This window comes from Anastrepha ludens, chromosome 3 (assembly GCF_028408465.1).
Source record: "Anastrepha ludens isolate Willacy chromosome 3, idAnaLude1.1, whole genome shotgun sequence".
Classification (NCBI taxonomy): Eukaryota; Metazoa; Arthropoda; class Insecta; order Diptera; family Tephritidae; genus Anastrepha; species Anastrepha ludens.
Window position 1 is genome coordinate 45,922,284 of NC_071499.1, and position 22,624 is coordinate 45,944,907.

Here is a 22,624-nt window from a genome sequence, read left to right on the forward strand (position 1 = left end):
AATTGGAAAAATAAACGGAATTTTACAGTTGTTAATAAACATCACAGATTTTAAGGTTTACGCTTGTAAGTTAACATTTACACTAAAATAAAAACAAAGTAAAGTAGTTACAATAATTTTAGTAATAAAGAATACAAACCGATATCGATCATCACCCACAATGCAAACTCATCACTGAAAGTGCACAAACACATCAAAAACTCCAAACAGGTTTATAAGTTACCTTAGAAACATTTTCCAAGATTATGTCAGAAAGCGCCAAATGTATTTCAGAAACCGTAAAATGAATTTCAGAATAGCCAACTGTGCTTCAGCAACTGTAAAATGAATTTCAGAATATTCAATTGTACTTTAGAAGCCGTAGCATGTACCTCAGAATAGTCAGCTGTACTTTAGAAATTGTAAAATGTACTTCAGAATAAATATAAATATTTGCATTCCAGCTGAATTTGGGCCGGTCTTTTTTGAGCAAAGACGAGGGAAAAGCGACAGTTGTTGGTAGCGATTGCGGTAGAGCCCTTCAACATTCTACTACTTTTTAATTTAAATCTGCATTAATTAAATAATTATCTATTTCGTTCTTAAATGGACATTGTGAACAAAATATTTCTATGTATATACAATACTTGCAATTTAAAAAATTACTCACCCTATTGGAAGATTTATAATTTGCAAATGTCGGCGTACGTCAATCATATTTGAAACTTGTGAATCAGACAGTTGCAGTTTACAAATACACGCAGTTACGTATATAATTTTGGAAAGTGAAAATAAAAATGTTGATTTTAAAGTTTTTTTTTTCAAAAAGTAATGGTGACAGGGACACCTCTTAACATACGATGAGGCAAACAACATTTTGCATCGTTATTTTTGGAATAGAAAGCCAACTTTCTGCAGGTCTGCCAAAAGCGATTCACAAAAAATTTCTCTCCACCCTGATGTTCAAAACGGTCGCCTGTCTATTCCAATAAGTTGCATGCAACAGCTACCAGCTCAGTCACATGAGGTGAATTTAATAGCCCCTAAAACGCTGAAGTAATCTTGCCAGTTAGTATTCGAGAGGACAAACGTGAACCTAAAATTACATACACACCTACATAAGTTGCATATATTGTTGTTGCTACCCTCTTGCATGGTTAAAAATAGTGCCTTAGCCTTCCCCTACAGAACTCTACGGCATTGCTGTTGCTCTCGTGTGACTAGCGAAGCGTTAAATGATTCCGACACATTGCTTTACACCAACAAATATAACAACTGGAAAATGCTTGCGCAAATATTGTTATTAAATTTTTTCAAACGAAATTATTTTTAGCTATAAAAATGGAGCTGGCAAGCGAATAGTTGTGGAAGGGACAAACGAGTATGATATTGCCATTTTTTTAAGACTTACCAATTCGCTTTAGTACAAGCGCTCAATATAAGCGCTCATGGAGAAAGCAGGATGTGTATTCGTGTATTTTATTTTATGTGCATATGAGCGACGGGCACGTGGTTTCGACCACTCCATCGTTCAGCATTCGCTTGTCGGTTGCCGAGGTCAACGTGAGCATTTTCACTTCGATTGAAAGCGTTCGAATGTTCTGCCACTCACACATTGTAAGAATCCAATTGTGAATAAATCCATTTAATTTTGCATTCATAAGCCAAAGAAATTTCTATTTAACTAATAGGCGAGCGAAAACTTAGCGAAGTGAATAAATTTCTGTCGTTTTGAATAGAAATAAATCCAGGAATGGGTAGCAATGAGGAAGTGGACTCGTAGTTGAAGGCGGCACCACAATTTTGGTCAGTTATAATTTATTTTTTTCACTCTCACAAGTGTCGTAAGTAGCACGAGAGTGTGCGGCTGTTCTCTCTATTCGATAAGTGGGATTGTGATAACAAGATTAATGTCGACGTTTCTGAAACTTCATATGCAAAATAACTTAAATCATGACAATGAAATTCTTAGTCTCATACTTTACCCGCAAAAGTCTGCTCAGTGGCAAGTTTTTGTTTTTGTTTTAAGTAAGCGTCCTATGGCGAAGTTTTGGCGCAAGTTTACACAGTCGTATGCTTGCATAAATTTTCAATTCTCAACATTTTTGGGCGTTCAAGATTTTCTTTTACATTTACATAAATCTACAGTTGGTGCCAAAAAAGTAGCAGCACACTTATCAATTATTTATGAAATCAGCTTTTATTTCAAAATTGTGGCAAAGAATGAAGAATAGTGGACGCTCATAAAAAATTGCGAACATGATTGCCATGAATTTTTTCTAGGATTTTAAGTACAGATGCTCATCAAACGGAATAGCATGATTTCGTTTTGTTAATAGTCAAAAATAACAGGTGCCGCTAAAGTAATCCTCCTATCAGAAAATGCTATAAATTTTGCGATTGGCCCCTAATGCCAGTTCTGTTTTGACATTTGTGTAGTAAACACTATTTATTGACTATTTATTTGACCAATAATCGGTCGGTGACTTTGACACAACGTGAATTTCGTCGCATATTTCCTCGCCGTCCAACGCTTACTGGTGAAACACTGCGACGTTTAGCCGCTCGTCTCGAAGAGACTGGCACAACACGAGATGCTGCCAGCCGTGGCAGACCCCGGAGTAGCCGTCCTGTAGAGAATATTGCTGCTGTAGCCGAGGATGTCATGGAAGCGCCGTCGACATCGACCAGATGACGTGCCACGCAAATGGGTATCAGTCGACGGTCTTTACAGCGAATTTTGGTACAAGATTTGAAGATGTTTCCGTACAAAGTCCAGACGGTGTATCAGCTGTTAGCTGCTGACCGCCAATCGCGTCTAACATACGCTGAAGCCATCCTTAATCACCACCAAGAGGAAGATGATTTTTCATCAAAAATAATCATGAGTGATGAGGCCCATTTCCATCTTAGCGGATACGTAAATAAGCAAAATTTACGCTTCTGGTTCACTGAAAATCCGCGTGTAACCCACGAAGAGCCATTACACCCGCTCAAAGTCACTGTATGGTGTGCTGTTTCCGCTGGGGGAGTCATCGCACCTTTTTCCTTCGAAGACGTCGCGGGCCAAACGGTCACTGTGAATGGTGAGCGCTACAGAGCAATGATCAACGAGTTCTTTTTGCCGCAACTTGATGAATTGGGATTGGAAAATATGTGGTTCCAACAGGGCGGTGCAACGTCACACACTGCACGTGCCACAACCGATATGCTGAAGGATGCATTTCCCGGGCGCCTAATCTTCCGTTTTGGCGATTTGCACTGGCCAGCAAGATCGCCTGATTTGACCGCTCCAGACTTCTTTTTGTGGGGCTTTTTGAAGTCGCGGGTTTATGTCAACAAGCCTCAGACTCTTGCAGCTCTTAAAGACAATATCCGTCAAGAATGTGAGGACCTATCGCCGGAAGTTTTGGCCAAAGTGATGGAAAATGCCATAAAAAGAGCTCGAATGGCAATCAACTGTGGCGGCGGCCATTTACATGACATCATATTCTCGACCTGATGTAAAAAAAATTAAAAAACCAAATAAAAATAATCCACAAGAAGAATCAAAGTTTTTCATTTTTTTTTTTTAATTACAGCCAAAAAACACCGCAAGGTTACTTTTGCGCCACCTGTATGACAGTAAAATCTAGTTCTTATTATTAGGGGTATTCATCTAAACGTCCAAGTGAACGTTTACTCTAACATGCAACGTTATATGGACGCTCTTCTAGAAATATTTATATGACCCCATTAGACAGAGTTGCTCTAGGTCCTCGGTTAAATTTACCCTCTGAAATCCTCCCTTAGACTTACAAAATTTCCGCAAACCAATTGTCATACAAATTCTGGCAGTTTTATGAGGTCAAAGTAGCTCATAAAGCATTTATGGGCTTACATGAATACTATTAGGAAGTGTGGCTACTCTCAAATGAATAGCATCACTTGTGTCTACATAACTAAGTAATTTTACCTTTCTAAATTATTCGCAATATTTTTCGCGCTGAACTTTTTTCATCAATTTTTTATAAAAATATAAATCATTTTCTACAATACAAAAAATTTTATAAATCCAAGTTACAAAATTTTGTGCATAAAATAGAAAAAATTAAAGAAATTAAAAAAAATTGTCGTTAAACTTTTCAACTTCAATTAAAGCGTAAGTTTGAGGTCGCTTAAAAATCCAAATAAAGACCATATTCGGAGGTACTTTTATAAAAATTAACAAAACAAAATTTAGCATGGAAAATATTGAGAATGTGAGCACAATTATATGTGCCTAAAAGTAATGGGTGTTTTTGAACTTGATAATAAAAATCAGAAATATTTTTAAAATGATTTAATAATCTGGTAGATAATTTCATGACATTTATTTTTTTAATATGATGTCCGGCATATATCTGCATGGTCCATGTCATCAATGGGGGCTTGAATATTGCAACAAACCGATTGTTAAAGGCGCTGGCTGGCAAGTTGTGTTACATTGTTGAAACCAAATGTCGTCGATGTTTAGCTAATTAATTTTTGAAAACAAAAAATTCACTCAGCATGGCCTGATAGCGTCGTCATTTAACTGTAATGGCAACTCCTTTCTCATTTCAAAAGAAATAATAACCGATGATGCCGCCAGTGCTCTATGAACCTCAAGAAAAAATTTATTTATTTGTTTCAAAGTAAATTTCCAATATTTGGAAGCTCTAACGTTAAACAATTCATGATAACTTGCACAAACTTACTGAACAGAAAAGTCAATACAGTTTGCCATTATCAGCTGTCAAACCGTATTTATCGATATCAATAGTTCTCATGCAGCTAAAAAACTGCACATCCGTTATATTTGAACCGTTATATAATCAACATTATTCACCTCTCACATACCCATAATTACACAATTTCACGTTCATTCATTTTGATTTAATTGGCAATGCCAACTCATCTTTCGAAACTTGTCGAATTTTAGAAGTTCGTTGCTGCTTTCACTAAAAAACGTTTATTCATGCGACGATTTAATGACCTTAGTTTTGCTTAAATATTTTAAGATAAATTGAATCCTTTTGAAAATTGATATTCTACACCGAACCATCCCAGAGAACTCAGCGTTCGGGGATGAATATCTCAGATCCCGAATTAGTAATAGATCAAGGGAGGAAATCTCTTACAGATCTGAAACATCAAACTCGTATAATACAAATAATTAGTACCACGAAGAACATAAAAGTGTTGGTCCCTCCATTCCTTAACATCAAGTTGCCTTCCGCCCTATTTGTTTGTGACTTGCGTCTTGATGTTGCTTAACAAATGGAGAGCCTACAGTTTTAATCCGACTCCGAATGGCAGATAGTTTTTATGAGGAGCTTTTTCATGGTAGAAATACACTCGGAGATTTGCCATTGCCTGCCGAGGCGACATTCGAACCCACCATAACTTCTAAGTTAGTACATTTGATGTACTTGTAAAGTCTGAAGTGTGCTATTTCTACATACATAACTGTACATATTGTGTGAATGCCTGCGCATACCTACTTATGCTTGAGCTCCCTCAAATTCATAATTCTGCCAGCAAAATGCGTAAAGTTTATGCTTTCATAGCGTCTCAAACAGGAAACGGAAGTGAGTGAATGCGTGTCACAGTCAATGGTGGTTGGGTTTTTGCGGTCCTTAAACTTTCGAGTAAAGGCAAAATGCGAAATAATAGACAATGGAGATTAGCAAAAAGAAGTACGAAAAGTAGACAAAAGTAAATAAATAGTTGTGAAAATTTAATTGAAAATTCAGCAGTGCCACTTGTAAATACAAAACAGTTGAGTTGATTTAATTTTCGCATTGTCAAAATAAGATTTTTCCGTTACGTCATTTGTACATATTGTATGCCTTTCTCAAAATAATTTTTGACCAGGAGATTTATGAGAAATTTGTTTGTTCCTTCAATCATCTGTGATCATAAATCCGGCATATTTGCAGTAATTTTTTAATATCTCTAGACACATTAAAATTCCATAAGAATGTCTTATTTTTTATTTTATTTTTTTGCATCATACAAATACCCTTTCCTCGGTTGCAAAGATTGAGTCAGTATATTCACTACTGGTTAGCAAGTCGAAAGCTTTCGAACGGAGCTTTGACTCTGCTCCTATATTCTATAGTAAGTACTAGGTTGTTCAATAAGTTTTGCGGTTCGATAAGAGAGAGTGTTGATACTAGCCTATTTTTTCTGCTTTGTTATGTTGGTACACTCTTCATATGAACGTAAGTGAAGTTTCATTTCACTCTGTCAATTCATTTTTTGTTTACAAGCCATTTAGTATCGACCTGTCACAGTATTTTCTACAATGGAAATAAAAGTATCGTGCAGATAGTGAATTTTATTTTTGGAATATTTAAAAGCAAAGGCCGCCATAGCCGAACGGGTTGGTGCGTGACTACCATTCGGAATTCATAGAGAGAACGTAGGTTCGAATCTCGGTGAAACACCAAAGTTAAGAAAAACAACTTTCTAATAGCGGTCGCCCCTCGGCAGGCAATGGCAAACCTCCGAGTGTATTTCTGCCCTAAAAAAGCGTCTCATAAAAAATATCTGCCGTTCGGAGTCGGCTTGAAACTGTAGGTTCCTCCATTTGTGGAACAACATAAATTTTCAGATTTTCGTCAACAATTAGTGCAGTAGAAAAAAGGGTTGTTGAATTTAAACGTGGCCGTACAAGCCGTTTTCAAGGCTCGTCACGTCAAGGATGTCCAAAACGTCCAAAGACAGTAACAACACCAGAAAACATAGAAAAAAAAGTATATCGCATGGGAAATTTTTTTGTGACTGGAGGAGATATAGTAGAAGCCCTATACATCTCATTGGGAAGTATAGGCAATATTTTGACTGAAGTATTAGGAAGCTGCGTACACAATCAGGGCCGCATTTGCTAACAATGGAACAAAAGCGCATTCGAATGCGACTTTCTCAGCAACATTTAGAGTGTTTTCGAAAGGATAACGTGGATTTTGTGCACCGATTCGTCTTAATTGATAAGACTTGTATCTATCAATATGATCTTAATTAGAAACAAGAGGCTAAAGAGAGGTTTAAACCGAGTTCTTCGGCTCCGAAACGAGTTTGTGTCCAGCAATCGGCCAAGAAGTTATTAGCATCAGTTTTTTGGGATGCAAATATATTTTGTTTGTGGATTACTTGCAAACTGATAAAACAATAAATTCTGAATATTATTGTAATCTTTTGGAACAGCTGAAGGAAAAATTTGTGACAAAAAATACCCAGTTTGCAAAAGAAAAAAATTATTTTTCATCAGGACATTAAAACATTTTGACTTTGGTTAAAATCCATGGATTAAAGTTCGAATTTTGGAGCATCCCCTGTATTAACCAGATTAGGCCCCTAGCGACTTCCATCAAAAAACTTGATGCGTGGAAAACATTTTTCATCAAATGATGAGGTCATATTCATATTCTCACTTCAGGGATGGAATTCATAAATTCGAATCTCATTGGAACAAGCATTTTGATGTTAGGGAGACTCCTTGTATACAGAATAATAAAATGTATTTGTGTATTTCAAACCATAAAATTGTGTTTTTCTTATTGAACCGCAAAACTTGTTGCATAACCTAGTAATATGTTTGGAATAAATATACAAACGATGATTTTATATGGAACTTTTCCATGTGAATAACCTTTAAAATACATAATCTCATATTATTCCTTTAATATGAAGATTATTTTGGTAATTTTCCAAATTTGCATAATTTTTTTGAAATTTCTACGCCAGCTGGTGAGCAAAGAAACTCCGATATGTTAAATATAGCCCTGCAGATAATCCTACATAAAGAGGCATAGCAGAGCAAACTAGGCTAATAAATCATTCAAAAAAGTACGAAATTTTGTGAATAAAAAATACATGTATGTGTATAGTATGTGGGTATATGTAGAAATACAAATGTATATACAGAAAAAAATATATGGGCACACTAAATTTATATATAGTACATAAAAATCGAGTATCTGCTCGTTCATTTGCCATATTTGCAATCTCATGCCGTTCACCTTCTTGAAATGATTGGATTGGGGAAATTTACTTTGAAAAAAAAATCTGTTCGCGAAGTTCGTAGAGCACTGGCAGCATCATTGGTGCTTAATTGTTCCGAAATGAGAAAGGAGTTGCCATTACAGTGAATGGCCAGCGCTATCAGGCCATGCTGACTGAATTTTTGTTTCCAAAAATTTATCAGCTAAAAATCGACGACATTTGGTTCTAACAACGTGACACAACTTGCCAGACAACGTCTTTAATAATCGATTTTTTGCACTTTTCAAGGCACCATTGACGTCAAATTTATTGGTAGTAGTCAAAAATTGGACTAAGCGAATTTACGATGTAGCTCGTAGCTCCGGTGTACATATGCCGGATATCGTATTCAAAAAATAAATGCGAATAAATTGTATACCAGATTATAAAAAATAAAAAAAGATGCATTCCAACAATATTTTTGTTTTGTATATTATTATCATTTTAAGTTCGCAAGCACTAAAAAATCACCCAATATTATTTAAGATATTTAAATTTATATCCCAAGGTATTATAAAAAATATAAATTATTAAATTTGGGTACTTTCACTTTACAAAAAAGAATGCCTGTCTTGAGAATTATATTTAACGCCTTCAAGTAATGTGCCATTGGCCAACGCTATCGACTATTGCGACAGCAGCATACAATTACACTTGAATTAAATTTGTACCGAAGTAAATTTTCCTCAACAAAAAGAATGAGTAGTCTGCTAAAACTGATTTTTCAAATTTATTACTGATTCAGAAGAAGAGAATGAACATGAACTAGTCATGGTCGCAAATTCACTAGAAAGGCACCTGTTCAGAAATAGTAGATTTCACTGCATGGTATTTATTGAAATAGTTCCAATACTACGAAGGAGAGAACAAATCCATATACATACATATCCACATATTTTTGTAGATATCAACAATATTTTAGATGAAAATCGCACGCATTCCGCAAAATTTAGATGCAGCCAAAAAACATTTTTCGGGCGTCACAAACAAGCCTCAGTATTTTGATAGATTTGATGCTGACAGAAGAAGAAAAAGATATAAACATGGAAAAAGTTGTATAAATTCTCGATTATACAATATGTATGAACATAGTTGTTTGATGTGCCTATGTGATATGCCAAAAAAATTTCACACAACATTGAATAGCAAGGAAAATAATTTTTATTTACATATGTACATATATACATAGCAGGTATATTGGTTAGGAAATAAACGGCCACGAAAATTTCCAAAGATGTGACGAATAATGGCAATACAAATATTTATGAGAAAATAAATTTAAAAGCTTTATCGATTTTCGATTCAGTGATTTTTTCAGTTCCTTACTTGTCAACGCTATTTAATTCAATTTTTATTCCGATTGCCTTTAATTAAGTGTACCCAGCATGAGTTAGAAAATGAAAAATATATGGTAATAAGCATACGTACAGCTGGCGCAAAATTATTCATCCTAATGGAAGATTTTTTTCCTTTTTGCAACCATCTTTGACACTTGTGAACTAGAGAGCTACAGTATACAAACAGTCAAGCAATGGAGCTCCTAAAGGTCAAAATTAAGATATCTATCATTCAAAGTCGTTTTCTATTTATTTAATAAAAAAGTTATTCAAAGCCATATAGTTTGGATGCATGATTAATTTTGCGCCACCTTGTATTTAAATAAATACATAAATAGGTACATACATATCATATATTTTAATTGGCAAGTTCGTGGTCAAGCTCGACAGTTATATTCCAAGGGATATCTACGCAAGGTGGTAGAAATAGCACAAATCAAAATTTATATGTGATGGTTTTTATGTCAAAATCAGCAGATAACTTTGCACGACTCTCCATCAGAATGTATAAGAACAAATCAATTTGACATTATATTTATCCTTTTATTTCTATATGGAACATGGAGCTTCAACAAATTGTTTCCACTGGTCCCAATTTCGCGCCCATAATTTAATTTCGTTCCATCTTTTATTCGTCTTCTCCATCTCCATCTCAACCATCCGTCTCCATGTGTTTGACGGTCTTCCTCTGCGCCGGCTGCCTTGCGGGTTCCACTCAACTGCATTTCTGGTGATGTCGTTGTTTGATATGCGTAAGGAGTGGCCAAGCCAGTTCCATTTACGTTTAGTGATTTCGATTTCAATCGTTTTTTGCTCTGTGTCTTGCCAGAGCGCGAAGTTTTCAAGTGCATTTGTCCAAAATATACAAACAGCGCTTTACAAAGCTGTGAAGTGCTTGCGCATCTTTCGCTCTAATGGGAAAGATATGCGTAAAACACAGCCACTATTTTTCAACTGTCAACCTCATCTGGTGTACCCAGCTAAAACAAACGAGGCTCTGCCGACCGAGAAAAGGCGGTATAACCTACAAACATTCAGAGAAAATTCCAAACCAAAGCCTGTCTGAGGGTGTAGCTGGAAGCTCCAGCAGTCAGACTGCCCACTTTAAACTCAACATTATTGCAACCTCAACAAATAAGAATAAAAACTTTGATATTGGAACCACCAAAATTAACGAAAAAGATAATAAATCAGCTTTTCTAAAGATTAACACCACTTTGTATGAATTCATCTTACTGAAAACATTACAAAAGAATTCAAAAAAATATTTTAAATAGCGCAACTCAGTTTTAGACTCACGTCGGATGCAATAAACCTAACCCCGTCTCTCTTAAAACAGAAATGTTGTGGAGACCTAAAATTTCTACTACTGAGACATATCTGTATTGTCGAAAATCTTAACATATGTATGTACATATGTTATTAACATGAACTGTCAATTCTCAGTGTGACTACTCACCTTGACAGCTTGTTTATACGAATTCAACGAATTGATTTGCTTGGTGGCATTTTGAAAATGAAGTGTTAAGATGGCAAATATTGACATGAGAGAACGAAATAAAATTAAGACACAAAGACGAGAAATATTAAGGCGCGATTCAAAGATTCAAATTTTATATTCTAAAGAGAGCCAAGGGAACCTAGAAATCTGAAATTGAAGACCTTCGAAATTTTAAACAACCTTAATGTCATAGATGGGAATGTAGGTGGATATTATATTCATTTAATATTGAAAAAGCATTTGTGTGAATATTGAATTTATTTTATTTCTTACATGCATGTATGCACAGTGTTTTAAAAACTCAAAACACCGTCAAAATTTTAAATGCACAATTCTAGAATTTTTAAATTCGTTGAGTATATTTTAAATTCATCTAAAAATTCACGATAACAGAGCTTTTACTCAAGTAAAAAGCGGCCGCCGTAGCAGTATAGATTGGTGCGTGATTACTACTCGGAAGTACACAAGTTCGAAACGCCGGAACGGCACATCAACTAATAAAAAGGAGTTTTCCTAATGACGGCCGCTCCTCGGCTGACAATCGCAAACCTGCGAGTGAATTTGCCATTTGCCTATCGGAGTCGGCATATAACTGTAGGTTCCTCCATTTGTGGAACAATCAAGACACTCGCCTCAAATAGGAGGAGAAAATCGGTCAAACACCTAACAGAAGTGTAGGAGGTAGGTAGGTGAAATGGTTAAAATGCCACTCTGGCACTCCTCAAGTAGCCTTGAAGCTCTGTTTTGATACGATTATGAAACCTCCAACAGGCAAATACGAGTATCTAAAGCCAGAGCAGTTCATATAATGGAGAAGATTGATGGGATTTAGGTTAGGCTGTCGAAGAAAGGAGCACCCGGTGACCTTAATCGTCTAGCTGCCAAACCCGAACATTTACAGAGAAAGTGCCCAACAGTCTCCTTCTCTGAAAGGTCCCCACAGCTTCTGCAATGTGGATTAAATGGTAACCCTAGCTTTTCCACGTGTGAGCGATCATCTAGTGACCGGTAAACACAGCTACGAGTTTGGAAATTGAATGACGAGAAGTCCAAAGGACTTTCTGAATCCCTCGTATATTGTACTGCGCCTAAAGGGTTTTCGAAATAGCACATGAATAATTTGTGCAGTTCCCCTTTAACAACTGTCAGGGGGATGCTGATAGCCGGCTAGGAGGTCTCTGAGGCCAATTCAGTCCCCTTCCTGGCAAGCTCATCAGCATCTTCATTTCCCTCTATGTTCCTATGTCCTGGAACCCATATCAGAGAAATAATACCTGCACACCCAAGAGCTTTAGTCGCGGCTTGACTTTAGGAGAAAATGTTAATATCTCCCTCGCAGGATCGCAAAGACTTCTGCTTGAAAAACACTAGCAGCATTCGGCAGTCTAAAGGAGATAGATAAATTGCCTGATTTAGAAAAAAACCCTGCTTCGACTCTCGATTCCATCTTTAAGCCGTCAGTGAAGACAGAGGTGCAAGCTTCGGTGCGGATTTTACCCTCGATCCAATCCTGCCTATTTGGAAAGATTGTCCTAGTACGACCCTCAAACTCTAGTTTGCAGATAGAGAGAGCTGTTCGAAATATGGAAAATGGTTCGATGGAAATAACATAAAAGTCGATGGATAGTAAGTGATGTAACTTTTACCTTTCCATTTTTAATATCAATAAATTTCGAAGCCATTTTTCACACGTTTGATTTTGAAAAATAGGAAATAATTAAAAATTTAGGTGCATGGAAAGTGTCTCGTATTTTTTGTTTTGGATCTGATGACTTACCAACTATGATGCCTTTCTGCATTTCTTAATCGTTTTTATACAGATCTTGCGAAGTTAGTTTAGTTTATTTATTATAATAAAACAGTAGGAAATCTGGACGAGGCAAGTGAAGATGCAAGAACTTGTTCAGAATTGACAAATAATTAAGTGTTTGATAATACTCAACCGCATTCCGTACACGGGCTTGCAGCTTCCCTGAAGGAAATGTGAACTCTCCGCAATACACTAGAGAATACCGCAATACCAAGAAACAGTCTATAAGTATATCGTGGACTTCTCGTTGTAAATTGAAGACGAAGGCCAAGGGGAGATTTTTGGCCAACAAATTCATGGCGATGGTTTTAAGGACGCTTAATCAAATTTCATCGATTACTTTAGGAACTATAAAATTTTCAACGGCGCATATTATGTAGTTCTAAAACTATTGGATCTGTTCTGAAGTAAAAAATTAACGCATTTGACGAAACAAAATTTTCTTCCACCAAGACAATACAGACGGAATGGTCAACTTTCAAGATGTAGCTTATGATTTGCTCTCTCTTACAGAAAATTATCTAGTTTTAGCCCCTCTACGACCGTTTCCTGTTTTTTAATGTAAAGAAATTACTTGACGGTAGGAAAATTTGTCCACAGTACTTTAAAATGTTGTCTCTTATTGTATAAATTTAGAAACAATTTCCAGAAATGTCCAATAAGTACAACAAGGAAAAGTAGCACAATATTATTAAAACCTTAAAAAAAATCACCAAGGTTTTTTTAGCTTTCGGTACCACTGTGTGCGCATATATGGTTTTTTGTTTTTCAATTCATTATGCTGCGTCACCCAGTGTTAGCTCGCTGCCATTCGAACGAGCGTACACTCAAGGTTACATCAATCTAATATGAATTATAAACTTAAAATGATTATAGTGAAATTATGTTCCTTCTACGCATTGAGAAGAAAAGGAAAGAAAATAAAGTGGGTGGAGATTGTTGGCAAGACAGCTTGTCTGTCAGTTGACTCAAAGTCACTTATGACCCAAAGTGACACATGAAGGATTGGCAAATTTTCAATATTAAAAGCGAATATTAAGGCGAATTAGTAAAGGATAAATGGCGGCCGTCATAGCCGAATGGTTTAGTGTGTTTCTTACCATTCTGTAGGAACCGAGTTCGAAACTCACTGTTCGTAAGAAAAAATTCGAAACGATGCAATGACAAATGCAAGTGTACTTCTGCTATGAAAGCGCTTCCAAGAAAAAGAAATCTATCGTTTTCTCGGTAGTTGGCTATAGTGATCGATATCTCGTAAAGTATCGATCAAACAATTTAAAGTTTATGCTCGTTGTGAAGGTGACATTTCACACTAAAATTCTTTTGCTGCTTTTTTTTTGTTTAGTCCATTCAGTTGTGAGTTACAGGGTGTTAACAATGGAAGTCAACAAAGAGGAAATTCGGTACATTTGACAGTTTTTCTTTGATAAAGGCGAAAATTACTCGAATTGTGAATTGTGTTTATGGTGTCGATACTGTAACAACTAATTACGAGCAGATTTCGTCGATTCCGATTAGGCATTTTTGATGATAAAAAAATGTTGAAAATATCGATAAAATCACAGAAATAATCGCAGCTGACCGACATTTTGGTAATCGTAGCTCCGGAAAAACGCTGTTTTTTGCACTTTTAGGTTAGGATATCTCAAAGTCCTGACGTGATAGAGCAATTTAAACCCCGGATTCGGATTCTACGCAAAAAATTACTTCGGAAATGACACTACACTTTTATAGAACATTCCGAACCCATTTTTTGCAGACCTGTGTAATCGATTTCTTTTTTTCCTAACATATACAGATATGCATTAACATACATAGGCGGAAGCAAGAAAAATATGAAAAAAGCTGTGACTGCCACAACAACACAATTACTAATGGAATGTTATTCTTCTGACAGGGATGGTGAAAGATAATTATTTTGGGCCAAATGAAATCCTTAGATGCTAAGCTGGTTTTTTTGCATTTTATTTGCTTCGTTTTTTTTTTAATTTAATACCAGTTACCAACTGAAAACTATTTTATTTTTTGTAATTTTTTCCGCCAACAATTTAATCAGCTGTTCGTAAAACTTGCAAACTGTTACTGGTGTTGCGTTCATGTATTTTTTTTTTTTTTTTTTGATAATTTTTTCTTTGAGAACGAATTCTCGGAAATTAAGTTGCTGGCAAGTTACTGGGTAATTTTTACATGAACAAACCTATTATCAGCATTGAAATCCTGGCGAATAGTCATCTAATCTCTATCAAAGGGAAATATATTCAAAACAGTACACGAACGAGAAACCAGTAACAATTTGCCAGTTTTATGAACAGCTGATTAAACTGTTGGCAGAAAAAATTACAAAAAGGAAATTTTTTGTCAGCTGATCTACCTCATATAAAATTAAAAAACTATAAGGCAAATGGAATACAAAATAACGGGCTCAGGTTAGGTTAGCTCGGTTGGCAATAAGCATATACCTTTTGGTCCCTAGCGATACCAGATGGAGATCGCCCTCTATGTGTACTGAAAGTATACATCATGTAGGATGTCAGCGCTTTTGGCGAATCTAAGCAGAGTTGGGAGATCCGCTTTTGAGACGTTCTCCAGACCCTCAAACAATGGGGCTCCCAGGCATTTTAAACGCGTTTTTAATAATGCCGGACCAGACGCACTAAAGTTTCCTCAACATCCTCCACATTTCCTGCATTTATCCGTGTTAGCAATCTCTATCTTGTACGTATGTGCAGCCAATAGATTATGACCTGTTAGCATACCTGTGATAGTTCTGCAGTCCTTTTGCGAGAGCGTAAGTACGAATTGAGTCAGTTTTTTGTCGTTAGTTCTACACATGACATTTGCTGTTTTGCATGTGGTCAGATTAGTCCACCTAGCTTCCACTCGCCTTTTCATATGGTCGTCCATTTCATTGTATATTGTATTTAGCGGTTTTGGTATGTCGTTCTCTTGTTCAAAAGGTAGTCTAACAGCACTTTTTGCTATCTCATCTATTATTTCGTTCCCCATAATTGTGACCAGGTACCCAGTAGATATGCCGCCCACTGTTAGCAGCTAGCCTTTTTATGGCCTCCCTGATCCGTCGAACATTTTTGGACGTAATACAATTTGAGCTTATTGCTTTTATTGCTGATTGACTGTCCACGTGTATATGTATTAATTGTTGAGTTCTTTCTTGTTGTTGTAGGCTAGCTCTGCGGCTTTCCCCACAGCAAAAACTTTCGCTTGGAAAATACTGCTGTGGTCTGGCAGCTTGATAGGCTGCCTTATCCCTAGTTTTGAGCAGTAAATACCCGCTCCCACTCCATCTAAAGTTTTAGAGCCGTTTGCATAGATGTGAAATGTCCTATGGCCAGGCTTCATGCATTTGTGCCATTCCTACTCTTCAATTGTAGAACGAAACCTTCTCTCCCAATTAAAGTACGGAGACATGTAGTCTGTGCAACCTGAACTCATCTTTCTTATTGAGCTATGTCCGAAGGTTTTACAGGTGAATACTCCAGCAGCCACTAACCTCCCCGCGGATATCGCTGGCAGATTTTCCGCCATAAGGTCAATGGTTGACATGCTGAGTATCATTTCCAGCGCCACCGTTGATGTGGTTTTCATCGCTCCTGTTATGCACAGAGCAGCGAGTCGCTGAATCCTTTCCAGTGGCATTAAGTATGTTAGTTTTCTTGTCGCAGTCCACCATACTAAGGCCCCCTACAGCAATATCGGTCTAACTACTGCCGTGTAGCACCAATGCATCAGAGAGGGGGATAGACCCCAAGTAACGCCCAGCATTCTTTTACATGCGTACAACGCAATACTGGCCTTTTTCACCCTCTCCTCAACATTGTGCTTCCACAGCAATTTGCTGTCCAGTATTACTCCGAGGTACCTCGCATGATCTTTGAGAAATAGTTCGTTGTTGCTTAGCTTCGGGAGGTAAAGTACCTGGTAAAATACGGGCTTAGTATCAGAGAATTTTATTTTGTCCACAATAATTCCCTTTTATCTCCCCTGTCAGAAGAAGAACATTCCATTAGTAATTGCATTGTTGTGGCAGTCACAGCTTAATTCATATTTTCCACGCTTCCGTCCACGTATTTCAATAACCAAGAAGTAGAAGCATAAAATATAATACAAATGATACCTTTAATGCTTTTGATTTGTATTTCGAAAACTGCAGCAATGGTGACTGGAGGTTGTGGTTCAGAAATGAATACCTCTAAATCATTGGGCTATTTAATACAATACATATATTACTTCAAATAAACGTTATGAATTTTATATATATATAATATACAGTAGATTCTGTTTTTATGCGGTTTTGAAATAGTGCGGTTTTTAAAAAATTAAAAAATGCATGTCGACCTATCGGGAATGGTACAAATAAACAAGATTCTAAGCCAGCTAAGCAAAAACTCATCACAGATTATATCAAAAATGCTAACCCTACAAGTATGGAACCGCCTGCATCACCATCCAGATCAGACGTGTACATTTCCTCAAGTGACGGAAGTGATTTTACGCCAAATCCTAAACGAACGCGCAACATGTGGGTATTGTCTGATTCTATTTCTGACTTAAATTTATTTTTCGATTCTGACGATTCTTAAATAAAGATATAATTTTCAAAAATACAATATTTTGTTTATGCGATTTTATTTAATTATTTCTCTAGGTCTATGGAATGTATCTATAGTTATAATATGGGACTAGTGCCCTTTTTTATGCGATTTTATTACATTATTTCAGATTTATGCGGTTCTTAGCACTTTTGAAACCTATCTATAGTTTTACTATAGAACTGGTAGCTTTTTTTATGCTGTTTCTTGCGGAACGTATGTACCGCATAAAAACAGAATCTACTATATTTGCAATACTTACATTTTCCATTTTAATCGCCATTTTTATTGAAGTTTAGAACTCTGCCTCAATTATTAAACTTCAATTTGTGTTTATGTTTACTTTGCGATCAGCTGTTTTTCTCACTTGAAAACTCTTACAAGTAAAAATTTATTCTGTAAAAACTTGCACTCTCACCTCAAATATCAATTTGCTCTCTCACTTTCGCTTACTTTGCAAGTTTCTTGGACACATGAACAGCAAACCTTGGTAATTTGTGACATTTGCTTCATAAACAGACCTTTTGTGCCGTCAAAAAGTGACACAACCGAAGCGAGACTAAGACTAGTATTTTTATTTTTGTATTATAGAAAAGTATTTGCTACAAGATATGTATGATACTTCCATATTTCATCAAGGAAGTCAGCCAATCAATATTATAATAAAGCTTATATAACATATTATAAATAAGTACACTCAAGAGTTCTTCAATACCTTTACATAATTTCCTTCTGGCTCTGCTCATCTACTTTATTTCCTGACTGTGAAAAAGTGTTTTATGTCTTGTTGACTAAGATTTACATTTACTACTTAGAAACCGTGTTGTTCATTTCATTTAATTTGCTAATCTGACATACGCAATTCTGGCCGTGGCCAGTGGGCAGTAACAATTGTGTGTGAATGGACCAGATTGGCAGGCGGAAATTACCAAACAGCAAAGAGCAAATCAAATATTTATTTATACACTTTCATGCAAAATATTCCATTAGCGCAGCAGAATTATTAACTCTTTCCATTTGCTTTACGTATTTCCTTTTTTTCTTCGTCTTTGCAGCTGCCACACAAGCAATCGGCATCCTAGGAGGGCTTGAGAACAGATTACAGCCTTTAGTGGCGCTTTAGGCGCACTCAGCGCCCCGCTCACTATCCACCTTGAGATTATTGAAGTGCTCCGTGTGTTTGCACATATTTGCAACACCTCAACTGTCATCGCCGCCTCCGTCGCCGTTACCACGTGCTACCAGCTAGGCGGCTGGGCAATGCAAACATGGATCATGCGGTGAAAGCGACACGTGGCCGACCATGGAATACGCTGCGCTTCGAGAACGACGAACTGGAATGCCTCTATCAACGTTACACGCTCAAACTGCAGCGCTTCTCAGTGCTGGGAGTGGTTGCGTTGGTGGTGATGTTGTGCGGTGTCATGGCCGCGCTGTCATTGGCCTACAATAATGCGCTCACCTTTCATGTAAGTAAATAAAATTTTTTTGAAATGTCTGCATGTATGCTTATGAACTTAAGAACCGACAAATGTGGGCATTTAAGGCATTATTCCTTATTTTCTGTGTCTTCATTCTGTTTTTTTTTTTATACATATTTACTTAACCCAATTCATATTTTCTCTTGCTTACTTATTCCATTTTGGTGCAGAATATTTTCAACTCCATTGTGTGCCTGCTATTTACAATTATCCTGATTCTACTGCCATGCCGCGTCATCAAGGATCATCATTTGCCAATTCTTTGCTATGGAATTCTGCTCTTTGCCGCCGTCATTTGTTTTGTTTCGATGCCGACACTGGGCAGTGTGTTTCCTGTGGACACAAAAGAGGTGAGCACATTTCAATGAATTACATAAAAAGTGGAAAGTGTAACAAAGAAGAGAAAATATAAAATAAAAATTTTCAAAAATTAACTCATTTCTACTTCCAAGAAATATTTGGTCAATACTTTTTCATTATTTTTCAATTTATTTCACTTTACAGAAAGAGTCTGAGGTAATAATTGATATCCTTTTAAACAGAAAGCTTTTGATATGTAATTGCTTCAGCTTTTATTTACTTGTTGGTGCAGTAGTCGACGTAGTTTGTCCTTTATAGTCTGAACACATTAGGTGCCAAACAACGCAAAGCAGTTTTTTCTGCATTATCTGAGGCCATGATTACGGCTATGTGGGCACGAAGAACGCGCCAGCTAAGGTTCGAACAGTGCATGGGGTTCATCAAATATTCATTGATATTCACTTCGCCATGGTTCAACACACCTATTTCAATGTTTCTTCCCCTCTTCTAAGGCCAGTTTTAGAAATGCTTTCAGCTTCTTCTGCAAATTCTTCACTACTCCGTCAAAGATCTCAAATTCGTTTTCCGCGAAATACCAACTAAGCTTAACCTTGGAACGTCATCCTTCAGAATTTTGACCAGTGCCCATTTCAAAACAATATGATAAGGATCCTGTATTTAAATAATGTCCACATGGATGTTTTTTTTTATTTTTGGCTACTTTTTAATCAAATTTAAAAGAAATACATATCTTTTTTATCGCTTTTATTACTTACAAATTCAACCAATACTAAAAGGAAGACAAGAGAGAAAACTTGAAAATAAGAACGCGCATCGTTGTTTTAACGAACAATGAAACAGTCCAGGGTTAAAAGTGCCAACTAAACAACTGAGAGGTGAAAAATGATTTTCACAGCTTTTCCTTTAATCGAGAAACTAGGGTTCCCTTTCAAGATACATTTGCTAAGAAATTAGAAATAATAGGCCGCTGGGAACTTCTTTGATTAGCACTTTGCCTAAATCTATTACCTTCTTTTAAATTTCAAGCCGAATAACTACGCGAAACAAAAAAAATGTGAAAAGCACATTCACGCTGTTTAATCAAAGAAAAAGAAGAAAAAGATGTGGAAGATATTAATTGAAATAAAAATATTAGCAAACTGACCTACATTTGTTATGAAACTAATTCTGAGCGATTCCATGTCAAGTGATGTAACGAAGTATTTAGGACAATGTCGTCAGCTCTTCTAAAAATGTGTTTATTTGTTGGCTTGGGTACATACAATAAACTGAGAATCAATTTTAACTTCAATATTTAACTTATAAATAAGAAATAGACTGAAAAAATTGTAATAATTTTGAGATTTATTCAGTGTTGAAAATTATGAATAAAAGGTAAACTGAAAAAATTTTGGAAACAATTCAATGATTTTCAGACTTATTCAATGTTGAAAACTATATTAGAATAATAAAAAGTAAACTGGAAAAATTTGAAAAGCATTTAATAATTAATTTTCAGATTTATTCGGTAAACTGGAAAATTTTTGAAAAAAATGAAAATTATTATATATGTATACTGATTTCTGATTTCTGATTTATTCAGTGCTGAAAATTTAAATAAGAAGTAGACTGAAAAAAATTTTGAAAAACATTCAATGACTTTCAGACTTAATCAATGTTGAAAATTATGAATAAAAAGTAAACTGAAAAAATTTTGAAAAAAATTGAATAATTTGAGATTTACTGTGTTGAAAATTATAATAAAAATTTTGAGTATTGAAAAAAATTTAATGATTTACAAATCTATTCAATGTTGAAAATTATAAGCAAAAAGTTAATTGAAAAAATTTTGAAAAGACACTAATAATTTAGAGATTTATTCAGTTTTGAAAATTATGAATAAAAAGTAAATTCGAAAAATTTTGAGAATATTTAATAATGTTGAGATTTATTTAAAGTGGAAATTCTTTCAACATTTTTATATTTCTTGTTTTTATGTTAGATGAAAAATGTTCAACAAAAAAATTTATTGTTTTCTCCATTTTTTTTTTTTTACTTTTAAATATTCTTTAAAAGTTAAATAACAAAATTATAAAAATGTTTAAAAACGCCGAAGATATCTCTCTTCAAAAAAATCTATGCGAAAATGTTCAGCACTGAATAAATCTCAAACTTATAACATTTTTTTCAAAATCTTCTTAGTTTACGTTATATTTAGAATTTTCAACCACGAATAAATCTGAAACTTATTTAATATTCTCCAGTTGAATTCTTGTTTACAAATTTCGAAACTGAATAAATCTTAAAATTATAAAATTCTTTTTTTCAGATTACTTGTTATTTGCAATTTGCAAAGTTGAATAATTCAAAATTATAAAATTTTTTTCCAATTTTTTCAGTTTACTTCTTATTATACTCAACCCTATAAATAAACCTATTTTTACAAGAATTGGATAACTTGGCATGGAATCGCTCTTATGTATGCAGACAACCTGTGATCTATTTTCTTTCGTGTTCCATGTGTTCAGACTATAACGAATAAGTTTTATAGAAATTTCAGCAAGTATTTAATATTTTTTCAAAAAGTAGTTCATGAAGAATGCATACGAGGTTTGTTCAAAAAAATAAGGTGAAGGTTTCAAATTTCGGGGGCTACGTACATTCGACTTTCGATTATTATTATTTTTTTATGTCGGTACACAAGTGTTTGGCGTGCTCGGCGATTTTCTGTTTTGGACTCTTGGCTCTCCTGGACTCTGCCATTGGGACGATTGGGTTTTGGTTTCGATGTCATAACTACATACCCATGATTCGTCACCAGTTATGACCCTTTTAAGCAAATCTGGATCATCGTTGACGTCATTCAACAATTCCTAAGCGATGCTCATGCGACGTGGTTTTTAGTCAAAATTCAGCAATTTTGGAACCCAAAAATTTTCGAAAAGATTGCATGGCGCATCAGCAACTCGACCCGACATCCTCAGCAACTTTTTTAATTGTGATTCGACGATTCTCCAAAACAATTTTCTTCACTTTCTCAACATTTCCATCGATTGTTGCTGTGCTGGGCGGGCGGCGTCATTCACTTCTTCTCGACTTTCTGTGAGAAACTTGTACCACTTGTAAACATTTTTTTGACTCAGAGTACCGCATGGCACTGTCAACGTTTCAAGTATTGTTGAGACTTAATTCCATTTTTTACACAAAATTTGATGCAACTTCTTTGGTCCAATCGCCGAACACGCTAAGCACTTGTCTTATTTATGCCTTTCACAAACAAACTAAGCATTCTATATTGCTGAAACCGTGAACATATCTTCGAGACGAGTATACCAACATAAAAAGAAATACCTAGCCCGCGAATTGGGAAAATTCACCTTATTTTTTTAACAAACCTCGTATTTCAATAATTAAAAATATACTGGCATTTTCATTGATGAGTGCCAATTTTGGTTTAGCTTGTTCTGGTTAAAGCCTGTTTTTGTTATTAGTACATTTTTTGTATATTATATATATATGTATGTACGTAACACCATTAACTTTCATACTCACGAAAG

At 35.6% G+C, this 22,624-nt stretch overlaps 1 protein-coding gene across 5 annotated transcripts in view; it reads left to right on the plus strand.

Annotated features, from left to right (window-relative positions):
* LOC128857866 (Ca(2+)/calmodulin-responsive adenylate cyclase) overlaps positions 1–22,624 on the plus strand; it is a 123,355-nt gene that overhangs the window by 52,610 nt on the left and 48,121 nt on the right. For all 5 annotated transcript variants that reach the window (XM_054093666.1, XM_054093669.1, XM_054093670.1 and 2 more), the window contains exons 2-3: positions 18,342–18,755; positions 18,938–19,117. In XM_054093666.1, coding sequence (XP_053949641.1) covers positions 18,555–18,755; positions 18,938–19,117 — 381 coding nt within the window. In that variant the 5' untranslated portion in view covers positions 18,342–18,554. The remainder of the gene's footprint in view (positions 1–18,341; positions 18,756–18,937; positions 19,118–22,624) is intronic.